This window comes from Alternaria ventricosa (genome assembly GCF_023758065.1).
Source record: "Alternaria ventricosa strain BMP 2768 chromosome Unknown scaffold_4, whole genome shotgun sequence".
NCBI classification, from domain to species: domain Eukaryota; kingdom Fungi; phylum Ascomycota; class Dothideomycetes; order Pleosporales; family Pleosporaceae; genus Alternaria; species Alternaria ventricosa.
In genome coordinates, this window is record NW_026055684.1 from 1104549 (window position 1) to 1115561 (window position 11013).

Consider the following 11013-nt stretch of genomic DNA (forward strand, 5'->3'; position numbering starts at 1 on the left):
CGACTAGACACCTCTCTTGGCTAGATTTCGCGACTGGAACGTGTCAACTCGCGCTACCCACACTCATACTTTGCCATTCATATTTTGGACACGCAACTAGCCTCAAACAGCACGCTGGGAGGACTCATCGATCCAGCGCCCATTTCACCAGAGCAACAACTTCTTCCTTCACCATGCCCTACAACAACACCCCGATTGCGCCAAATAAGGAAATCACCGGCCATGTGTCGCTTCCTCGTAAGTAACGACTTGACTGTCTTCACTTGACTCCACCCCCTTCCCCATTGCTCCGACCCTCTGCGTGCCTCTTAGAGACCGCCCTACCACCACGTAGTACTGCTACGACTTACGCCTCTGGTGGCCTCATGACATTGAACGACTTACTGGCTAGCCACCGCTTGTATTGAGCGCAATGTCTTCAATTGCCCACGTCCCCAGTACCCTCGTCTTTCCTCGTAGCAGACAATCAAGCTAACTCACTCTACAGTCGCACGCGTGCAAAAGATAATCCAAGCGGATCCCGAACGTATCACGACCTCCAAGAATGCCGCCTTCGCCATCGCACTGGCCACAGAAATGTTCATTCAGCACCTCGCAACCACCACACACAACGTCGTCAAAGCGGAGCGTAAGCCGCGCCGCAACATACAATACCGCGACGTGAGCAGCGCGATATCGAAGACAGACAACCTCGAGTTCCTAGTCGATGTTGCGCCCAGGACAAGCACATGGGGCACTGTGAAGAAGAAGTTGGATGAGAAGGAGAAGGAGGATGCGAAGAAGAAGGAGAAGGATGGGAAGAAGGATGGCGCGGTGAACGGACAGAAGACGCTGGATGGTGCCTCCAAGACAGCAGAGGGCGCAGACAAGGACACAGAGACGCCTACCAACGGCGCTTCAACAGCCTCGCCTACCCCAGCGAAACCAGACGAGACGCCCGATGCCATGGATGTCGATCAAGAAGTCGAGCGCGTGGAAGACAGCGAACCAGAAGAGGACGCAGCGGCAATGCAGATCGAGATGGAGATGCGCGGCCCGCCTCGTCAACCCACCGCGAGTGCAAGCAAGAGCCCTCAGGCTAGGCGGTCAACAGGTGGATTTACTGCGATTAATGGTCAAAAGTAAATCGGCTCTTGATGTTGTAGGCAGAGACAGAACGGTATGGAAGCGGATATCTTGCATTGCATAACGGCGTTTGCTGGGTATATCATGGGAATGGCGCTCAGCTGTTTGGAAGGTGGGCCGCATTACGGCGTGATTGCCTACAAGTATGCAACTTGAACCAGAAGTGTCAAATATACAAGTGACCGACCGGATTAGACCTCCCTCGAGTGCATCTGATGCAGCTCAACCTCTATCATCTTAGTCTTCTAACCCATCTCCGGCTCCCAAACTTCCACACTCCCCATCCACCCCTCCCTAACTACAATGCCTTCCAGCACGCCTTCCGTCCTCTCCCACTTCACCCCAAACGCCCCACTGTTGATCTTACATATCCTAACCGCCTCAACCCCACCCGCCATCTTCACCAGCTCAAACAGCATCTCCATAGCGGGCTTCGTATTTTCGACAATAACGTCCGCCTTGTCCTTACCCTTGCCATACTTAGCACTCGTAAACAAACAACCGATCCAATGCTGCTTCTTGCCGTCCACAGGTGGTATGAGAAGCGCTGTGCCAGTGGGTACCGGTCTGGACTTGAGGAGGTGTTCTTTGGTGCAGAAGTCTCTGTAGATGACATGGGCTTTTGGATAGTCGTCTTTGAAGGCTTTGGCTATGCCTGATCCCCATACACCTTGGGTGTTGCAGGCGTGGATTAGAAGAGTTTGTGGGGGTGCGTCGAAGATGTCGCCGGGGTGGTAAGTGAGGGCCAGAGTAGGTAGATCAGACGAGCTTGGGGATGGGGAGAGCTTGTTTGAGGGTAGATCTTTGTGTGAGAGGTGGCGCGGTGGTGTAGGCTTGGTTGCGGGTTTTGTGTCTCGCCGCTTCTCAGGTATTGGTGCCGGAGATCCTGATAGCGCCCTCTTGCCTTTGCCTTTATCTTGTGGCTCAGGCGATGGTGTCATGGTCGCTTTTCTGGTCGTCCTTTCGGTGGCTCCCTTGGCTTTTGCTGGGGTGGGAGATTCGGTCATGGGCCCAAAGTAGGACGTGATGGTAGAGTCTTTGGGTGGCATGGTGTGGGATTATATAGTCATGGGAGGTTAATTGTAGTGGTACAACGTGAATTCAACAATGAAGTGAGAGAGGAGCAACTGTTTCCAGACGACTTTCGCGTGTCCGAAGAGGGATACCCTGCTTGCGGCACGCATAGAATCAGGCAGTCGCCAAGACAGTCAAACCAGGGTGCTTACCCAAGGCGCTTGCCGACTTGACTACTATCGTGCATTATGTGGCTGAACGAGGAAGGAAGACTGGATGGTTTTATAACTCAGTATAAATGCCGCGATCTTACCACCTGGGACGCTGACGAGACGCTCGTGTTCTCTTTTGCAACAATTATCCACAATTTAAGTTCAAGTCTGCGAACTGTCTAATAAATGGGATGAATCTGAAGTTGAATATCACAATGTATAGCTCTCGTGATAATGCCCGCCGATGACGCTCAAATCTGGTGAAGGTCGCGCGGAAGGGCGATGGGCCAATCACACGACACCTGACATAACGCTCCTTGCCAAACCGCCAAAACTTCAACATTCCCGACCTAAGCTCTTCCCCATCAACGACACCGACCCCCGCCCATCCGCGTCCACGATGCCCGCCCTCGCCAACACAACCCGTGCCATTGCACGCTCATGGACCGCTCACCAGATGCCCGTCGCTCGGGCGGCCGGCTGCACCGCTCTGCAGACCCGCAACGCCTCGGCTTCCTCGTTCGACAGCCCCTTCAAGGGCAGCCCGGACTCGACCAAGATCCCCTCGTTCGCCGCATACAGGAATAAGGGAGGCGAGACCGGCCCCAAGGTCTTCCAGTACTTCATGGTCGGAACCATGGGTGCGCTGAGTGCGCTTGGCGCGAAGGCGACTGTACAGGGTAGGTCTTCAACATTGCGATAGCTCGATGGAGGGGTGGAAAATGTTGGAAACAACGGAGATGGCATATTTGGAGCTGGAAAAGAGCAATTGGCTATTTTGGGGATGACTTGGATCGCGAATTGATGAAGACCGGACGGCTAACGACTCCGCCCAACAGACTTTCTCGTCAACATGTCCGCCTCCGCCGATGTTTTGGCCCAGGCCAAGGTAGAAATCGACCTCGCTGCCATTCCCGAGGGCAAGAACGTACGTTTCGCAATTCGACATGGCATATCCGGACAGTGGAGCTGATAAGCGCAGGTCATTATCAAGTGGCGAGGCAAGCCCGTCTTCATCCGTCACCGCACCGAAGGCGAGATCAAAGAGGCCGACGACACCAAGTGGCAGTCTCTCCGTGACCCCCAGCCCGACTCCGACCGTGTCCAGAAGCCTGAGTGGTTGATTATGTTGGGTACGTCACCACACACATCGTTATAATGAAGCAGGACTAACAGCACTAGGTGTCTGCACCCATCTGGGATGTGTCCCCATCGGTGAGGCCGGTGACTTTGGAGGCTGGTTCTGCCCCTGCCACGGATCCCACTACGATATCTCTGGCCGCATAAGAAAGGGACCTGCCCCGCTCAACCTGGAGATTCCCGCATACGACTTCCCCGAGGACGGCAAGGTTGTCATTGGTTAAGCAAAGCAATTCTTGGGTGGAGGTGGATGACGGTGATGTCGACTTGTGTGTATAGGAGCGAGCATCAATTTCCTACGGTTTGATTCACATAGATTCGGCTTGTGTCCCTTGCAATGTAACACCAGTTAGAGTCAACCTTCGCCGTCTCTTTGGTTGCATTATTTGGTGAATTCATCTTGCATTGCGTATTTACTGCCCATTCAAGAACGTCTTCACAGCCTCCACGGCACCCTTGAACTTGTCCGCCTCGATCAGCACCATATGACCTTTGGGCTTGACACCCAACTCTTGGAACGCCCTCTTGCTGTCGCTCGCACCCTCATCCACAGGTGTATCGTACTCAAAGCTCGTGTATCCCACCGCATGCTTGTGCAGCACCTCGTCCTCGGGATGGAAATAGAATGTCTCCTCGCCCACATCGGCCTTCTTGTTCTTCTTCTTGCTCGGTGGCGCATCTTCGCTCGGCAATTGACTCTGTATCTCTGAATAGCACTTCGACAGGACGAGGTAGTGCGTAAACGTGTAAGGCTCCTTCTCCTCAACCGCCCATTGTATCTCTTCCAGAAGCATCGTGTACATTGGTGGGACAATTTCGTGGGGCATGTTTATGAAGCGCTCGGTTAGGATGAGGCCGATTTGCGCGGGCGAAGACGATGTTAGGAGGGGTGGAAGAGTAGGGATCGGCGCGGACTTTTTAGAGAGGTAGGTTGTTAGGTCTTGGATTACTTTCTTGTCCTGGTTGGTGTCAGTATGTGTACCGCAAAGCTGTGCATGAGTAGTCCGTACCTTGTGTGTCTCCAGATTCAGCACAGTAAGGAATGCATATGGATCCGTCTCATTGCCGTCAACCTTGACCGTGCTGCCAAGTAGCGGTTGCGACAGTATAATGTCGGCGAGTTCAGAGAGATTGAACAATTGCGAATCAACGTCTAGAAGCTGGCGCAAGAGGTTCTTGAGCCCGTGGAAATCTACTGCGGGTTGCGGATCGAACCATTCAAAGTCGACGTTCACCATGTCCATGTCCTAGCAATTTTGTGAGACGGCGCATTATGAGAGGTCATGAGGAAGGCGCATACCTCGTCGCTGCCGGACTCGTCGTCATCGTTCTGTTTGCGCTTTTCCGACGCATCGGGCAGCTCTTCGGGATCTCTCTCTGACTTTCTTTTCGCCATTGTGTGGGTATGCGATTGGTAGGGAGCTGGGTGGGTGAGGTCACTGGACAGACGCGACTTTGCGCGATCCAAACTACGCCGTTATCGATAAATGAATTTTTGGGCGGGGCCCAGGACAAGCACGGTCAGCCACAGAGCCATACCGCTTCCAAGGCTGTCTTGAGTTCGTACTACGCCTTATATGCGATGATCGACCAATTGGAGACTTCTTCAATACGCGTAGAGTGGTTACACAAAGATGCTCGCGTCATCTGAGTTGTACCTCATGCGGGGAAATTTTAGGCTAGACGTCTACAATACGGTTCATGACAATGTTTCTTGCGATTTCTCGATGATGTATACATCAGAGTGATATATGAGCCCAGGCAACAGTCTGTGCTGCCTGCGCGCTACCATGGAGCAAAGCACAGGATAGCATTTTTCTGTTATCGATAAGATTTTTTTCTGGAAAACCCCGCCAAAACTTTGTGAGAGTCAGTGACCGAGCCCCTCGTACCTCTGCTTTCATATACCCGTCCCTGTCCTTTCTACTTCTTTCTTTCCTTCTATTCCCTCTCTTTTTCACTTCCATCACACTCTTAGTACTTCAAGATGGCGACCGACACCTCCGATCCAATTCCTCCTCACAAGACGTTCGACACCATCCTGGTCCTCGACTTCGGCTCGCAGTACACGCATCTGATCACTCGCCGTCTCCGCGAATTCAATGTCTACTGTGAGATGCTGCCATGCACTACCAAGATCGCCGACCTGCCCTTCACCCCCAAGGGAGTCATTCTCTCCGGTGGCCCGTACTCCGTCTACGAGGAGGGCGCTCCACACGTCGACCACGCCGTCTTCGATCTCGGCGTACCGATCCTCGGAATATGCTACGGACTGCAAGAGATGGCATGGCACTTCGGAAAGAACGCCGGCGTAGTAGCTGGCGAGAAGAGGGAATACGGCCACGCCAACTTGAAGGTTGAGAGCCACGGCGGACACATGGACCAGCTGTTCAAGGACTTGGGCAACGAGCTGGAGGTCTGGATGAGCCACGGCGACAAGCTGAGCAACATGCCTCAGGACTTCATGACGGTCGCGACAACTACCAACGCGCCGTTCGCAGGCATTGCGCACAAGACGAAGAAGTACTACGGTATCCAATTCCACCCCGAGGTCACACACACCAAGCAAGGCAAGGTTGTGCTCAAGAACTTCGCTGTCGACATTTGCGAGGCCAACACCAACTGGACTATGAGCAAATTCGTCGACCAGGAGATCACGCGCATCAGGAAGCTGGTGGGCGACAAGGGACAGGTCATCGGTGCCGTTAGCGGTGGAGTCGATTCGACTGTCGCTGCAAAGCTGATGAAGGAGGCTATCGGTGACCGCTTCCACGCCGTCATGGTCGACAACGGCGTCCTCCGACTCAACGAGGCCGTTCAGGTCAAGAAGACACTCGATGAGGGCCTGGGTATCAACCTCACCGTCGTCGACGCGTCCGACCTCTTCCTCGACCGCCTAAAGGGTGTGACTGACGATCCCGAGAAGAAGCGCAAGATCATTGGAAACACCTTCATCGAGGTCTTCCAAAAGCAAGCCGATAAGATCAAGGCCGAAGCGCATGAATCTTCCAACGCTGGTGAGGTCGAGTGGCTTCTTCAGGGTACCCTGTACCCCGATGTCATCGAGTCGCTGTCATTCAAGGGGCCTTCCCAAACTATCAAGACCCACCACAACGTCGGTGGTCTGCCAAAAGACATGAAGCTCAAGGTGATCGAGCCCCTTCGCGAGCTGTTCAAGGATGAAGTCCGCGCGCTGGGCAAAGAGCTTGGTATTCCAGAGGACCTTGTCTGGCGCCACCCCTTCCCGGGCCCAGGTATCGCTATCCGCATTCTTGGTGAAGTCACCCGCGAGCAAGTCCGTATTGCGCGTGAAGCGGATTACATCTTTATCGAGGAGATCAGGGCTGCCGGCCTCTACAACAAGATCAGCCAGGCGTTTGCAGCGCTTATGCCCGTTAGGGCCGTCGGTGTCATGGGTGATAAGCGCGTTCACGAGCAGGTTATTGCTCTGAGGGCAGTTGAGACGAGTGACTTCATGACGGCTGATTGGTTCCCCTTCGATGGAGAGTTCCTAAAGCGGGTTAGCAGGAGGATTGTGAATGAGGTCAACGGGGTTTGCCGCGTGGTATATGACAGTAAGTCGATAATCTCATCTAAGCCGGACAGCTACTAACACCCAACAGTCACTAGTAAGCCTCCGGGTACTATCGAGATGGAGTAGACATACCGTGTGGCGAGCGTAGGAGTGGGCGCACAAAGTAGATGTAGTCGGCAAACAGGTTTTTAGCAAAAAGGTTTTTAGGCATTTGATACCCCGTATGAAGCAAGATGAAGTACAATACAACATTTCCATTCAAGATTTCAGTCCCATAGCGAAGTGCTGCCGGATCGCTGTGTGAGAAGTGTCATGATAAGGAAGCTCATTTCATAGGAAATGTCAAAAACCCGAACAGGTCTAGAGCCTACATCGACGTTAAGTCACCTACTTTGCATGTTTTAATGTTGATGTAGGCTCCAGACTATCATGTACACACCGCTTAACAACTTTGAGCACCTCCGCATAGTATGGTGTTGGGTTACAAATTTTTGTGCAAGATGGGTGGTGCAAGTAGATCTATAAAAACCACAACAAGACTCGTGTTACAACCGCACGCAGACACCCCGATCTATTCAGGTAAACAATATCCCAAAGGTGCGCAGTACATTTGGTACGTCAAATTGATGCAGTAGAAAACGGCGTATACATTCACGGTACTGCATAGCTATACACCGCAATGAGGTCGTAAGTGTGGCGGTGCAATGAGCGGACTCCCGCGGGCGAGACGGCGATCTGGAGCTGGGATGGAAGGGACCCTTGCATGAGACAGCTCCCCAGTTACGCAACCCAGCCAAATCTCGAAACCAAAATACTTCCCGCTCTGCCACGCGAAGTTATCAACGATTAACGATGCGATGAATCGATCCTCATCCTCGGGCTCACGCGCCCGCCAATCCTCTCAACAACCCACACCCCTCCGTCCCAGTTCCACGCGCCGCCCGTCCTCGCGCCCCAGCCAAACACCGCGTTCTACATCTTTCGCACCTTCTCTCCGGCGGCGCACAACAGGCCAATCGATATTGTCACTTGACATCGACGATGACGACCCCGAAGCTGCGGAAACGACACACGCCGACGCGGCCATCGTCGAAGAGATAGCAGAGATAAAGCGCTACGAAGACTTTACGACCATAGACTGGGTACAAGACGCTGCCCGCGAACAACTCCGACGCAAAGCGCGCCGGCGCGAAAGAGACAACATCGGCGTGCGAAAAGATGGGCGCACCGGGAAAGTGTTTCTAGGCCGGGGACGAGGGAAGTGGAGGAGGAAGATTGCAGAGGCATATGATGCGGGCCAAGCGTGGATTGTTGTCACGCTTGTCGGCGCAGCGATAGGACTCAACGCTGCGTTCCTGAATATCGTGACAGAATGGCTTAGCGATATCAAGCTGGGACATTGCACCACGGCTTTCTACCTCAATGAGAGCTTCTGCTGCTGGGGTGCTGAGGGAGGTTGCCCTGAGTGGAAGCGCTGGAGTGGTTTCTGGCCTGTGAACTATGTACTTTACATACTCTTCGCAGCGCTGTTCTCCTTCACTGCTGCCAGGCTGGTCAAAAGCTTTGCGCCGTATGCAGCTGGATCGGGCATATCGGAGATGAAGTGCATCATTGCGGGGTTCGTCATGAAAGGCTTCTTGGGCTTTACTACACTCTTCATCAAGTCGATTGGCTTGCCGCTTGCTATTGCGTCGGGACTGTCGGTCGGTAAAGAAGGGCCCAGTGTGCATTACGCTGTCTGCACGGGCAATGTGATCAGTAGGTTCTTCGACAAGTACAGGAGGAATGCGGCCAAGACAAGGGAGATACTATGTGCGAGCGCAGCGGCTGGTGTAGGTGTGGCGTTTGGAAGTCCGATTGGAGGAGTGCTTTTCTCCCTGGAGGAAATGAGCAATCAGTTCCCCCTCAAGACGCTCTGGAGGAGTTACTTCTGTGCGCTGGTCGCTACAGCTGTCCTTGCTGTAAGTACAACAACGGGAGATACTAGACTTCTATGCTAATTTGCGCCAGGCTATGAACCCCTTCCGGACCGGTCAGCTCGTCATGTTCAACGTCTCCTACGACCGCTCCTGGCACTTTTTCGAAACACTCTTCTATATCATCATTGGTGTCTTTGGTGGTCTCTACGGCGCTTTCGTCATCAAGTGGAACCTCAAGATGCAGGTGTTTCGCAAGAAGTACCTTTCTGCATACCCCATCACAGAAGCTGTTACTCTCGCTGTCATCACTGGCGTGATTTGCTACCCGAACATGTTCTTGAGGATTGATATGACTGAGAGTATGGAGATACTGTTTCAAGAGTGTGAGGGCGACAAGGACTACGATCAGCTTTGTGACGCGAATCATCGCTGGCACAATGTCACGACACTTGCTATTGCCACAGTGCTACGTACGCTGTTGGTAGTCATCTCGTTCGGGTGCAAAGTGCCGGCTGGTATCTTTGTGCCTAGTATGGCTATTGGTGCAGCATTCGGTCGTATGGTCGGCATCTGCGTCCAGGCTTTGCACGAGTCTTTCCCTGGCTCAGCCTATTTCTCAGCCTGCGACCCAGATGGACCATGTATTACGCCTGGCACCTACGCCTTCCTTGGTGCAGCGGCGGCATTGAGTGGCATAATGCACATCACCGTCAGCGTCGTGGTCATCATGTTCGAGATCACTGGCGCATTAACATACATTCTTCCCACTATGATAGTCGTCGGCGTCACGAAAGCGGTCAGCGAACGTTTCGGCCATGGCGGAATCGCAGACCGCATGATTTACTTAAACGGCTACCCGTTCCTCGACAGCAAAGAAGAACACACGTTCGATGTTCCAGTCAGTCAAGTCATGGCAAGCCGCGTAGTCTGTCTGCCAGCCTCAGGCATGGAACTTCGACAAATGGAACGTCTAATGAACGAAAACGCATACCAAGGCTACCCCATCGTGGAAGACATGAAGACAAAGACTCTAATCGGTTACATTGGCCGCACGGAACTTCGTTATGCGATCGATCGCGCGAAGATTGAGCAACAGGCCCCAGGTCACGCGAAGTGCTACTTCTCTTCATCCTCGTCTGCTAGCAATCCAGGGTCCAGAAGTGCAAGCGGCACGGGTCCACCAGCACCGAACACGACATTTGACTCTATACCGACTACTTCGTCTCAAACATCACTCGACTTCACCCGCTACATCGATCCAACGCCACTCTCAGTACACCCTCGCCTTCCCCTCGAAACGGTCATGGAGCTCTTCAAGAAGATGGGACCGCGCGTCATTTTGATTGAGTACCGCGGCCGTTTGACTGGTCTTGTCACCATCAAGGACTGTCTCAAATACCAATTTAAAGTAGAGGCAGGAGGGTCACATGGTGGTGGAGCAGGCAATGGCGATGAGGGAATGGAGAAGTTGGCTGGATGGGGGAAGGCTGTGGTCAATTGGGGGAGAAGGAAGGTTGGGTTGAAGGAGGTGGGAGAGGTTAGGCTAGCAAGTCCAACCACTGCGGCCGCCAGGGATGGACGAGATGAGAGACGGGAGAGTGGCCATGATGAAAGAGGGGATGGAGCATTCGCAGTGGGGGACGACGATAACAACGACAACGAAGACGGTAGGACAAGTAGGGATGTGGAGCTGGAAGACCGAAGTAGAGATAGATAGCGTTTATTCCCGAACCAAAGCCCGGCCGTTTGCAGTCCTGAAACTCCCGTGCCCGCCTTTCGTACCTGAGATGAAAGGAGCGGGTGGGCTAGCCTTGAAAGTGGAGCCAGCGTTAGCTTACTTTGCACGTGGTGAGCTGTCATTGCTTGTCGCCATTCGACGCTGCCTATGTGGGAGGAAATGGCTGCTAGACGTGCAAAAAGCGAACATCGCAACACCATCTGCAAACAACGCGTCCCCAACCGTTACTACGATTTCCACGCCTTGCGTTGCACTGCATGACCCCGAATTGAGGAGCCAATCAGACGCTGATCACTCCGCTTCCCCTGCCGCTCCCACTAGTCAGGATAA

At 53.4% G+C, this 11013-nt stretch overlaps 6 protein-coding genes across 6 annotated transcripts; 4 read left to right on the forward strand and 2 right to left on the reverse strand.

Moving 5' to 3' along the window:
• Positions 1 to 173: 173 nt before the first annotated feature.
• J4E93_003046 (uncharacterized protein) lies at positions 174 to 1125 on the forward strand (the record flags this gene model as incomplete). Its single annotated transcript, XM_049340986.1, has 2 exons — positions 174 to 237; positions 488 to 1125. 2 exons carry the CDS (start codon positions 174 to 176, stop codon positions 1123 to 1125), a joined length of 702 nt encoding a protein of 233 aa, XP_049201868.1.
• Positions 1126 to 1370: 245 nt separating this feature from the next.
• Positions 1371 to 2174, reverse strand: POA1 (ADP-ribose 1''-phosphate phosphatase; the record flags this gene model as incomplete). Its single annotated transcript, XM_049340987.1, has 1 exon — positions 1371 to 2174. The coding sequence occupies one exon, from the start codon at positions 2172 to 2174 to the stop codon at positions 1371 to 1373; it is 804 nt and encodes a 267-aa protein (XP_049201869.1).
• Positions 2175 to 2751: 577 nt separating this feature from the next.
• FES1_1 (hsp70 nucleotide exchange factor fes1) lies at positions 2752 to 3715 on the forward strand (the record flags this gene model as incomplete). Its single annotated transcript, XM_049340988.1, has 4 exons — positions 2752 to 3031; positions 3191 to 3279; positions 3334 to 3484; positions 3534 to 3715. 4 exons carry the CDS (start codon positions 2752 to 2754, stop codon positions 3713 to 3715), a joined length of 702 nt encoding a protein of 233 aa, XP_049201870.1.
• A 189-nt stretch (positions 3716 to 3904) lies between these two features.
• On the reverse strand, positions 3905 to 4887 carry BCP1 (Mss4p nuclear export; the record flags this gene model as incomplete). Its single annotated transcript, XM_049340989.1, has 3 exons — positions 3905 to 4450; positions 4502 to 4738; positions 4792 to 4887. 3 exons carry the CDS (start codon positions 4885 to 4887, stop codon positions 3905 to 3907), a joined length of 879 nt encoding a protein of 292 aa, XP_049201871.1.
• Positions 4888 to 5478: 591 nt separating this feature from the next.
• On the forward strand, positions 5479 to 7152 carry GUA1 (GMP synthase (glutamine-hydrolyzing); the record flags this gene model as incomplete). The annotated part of the gene is made up of 2 exons (XM_049340990.1): positions 5479 to 7066; positions 7115 to 7152. The coding sequence occupies 2 exons, from the start codon at positions 5479 to 5481 to the stop codon at positions 7150 to 7152; spliced, it is 1626 nt and encodes a 541-aa protein (XP_049201872.1).
• A 731-nt stretch (positions 7153 to 7883) lies between these two features.
• On the forward strand, positions 7884 to 10662 carry J4E93_003051 (uncharacterized protein; the record flags this gene model as incomplete). The annotated part of the gene is made up of 2 exons (XM_049340991.1): positions 7884 to 8987; positions 9037 to 10662. 2 exons carry the CDS (start codon positions 7884 to 7886, stop codon positions 10660 to 10662), a joined length of 2730 nt encoding a protein of 909 aa, XP_049201873.1.
• Positions 10663 to 11013: the final 351 nt, after the last annotated feature.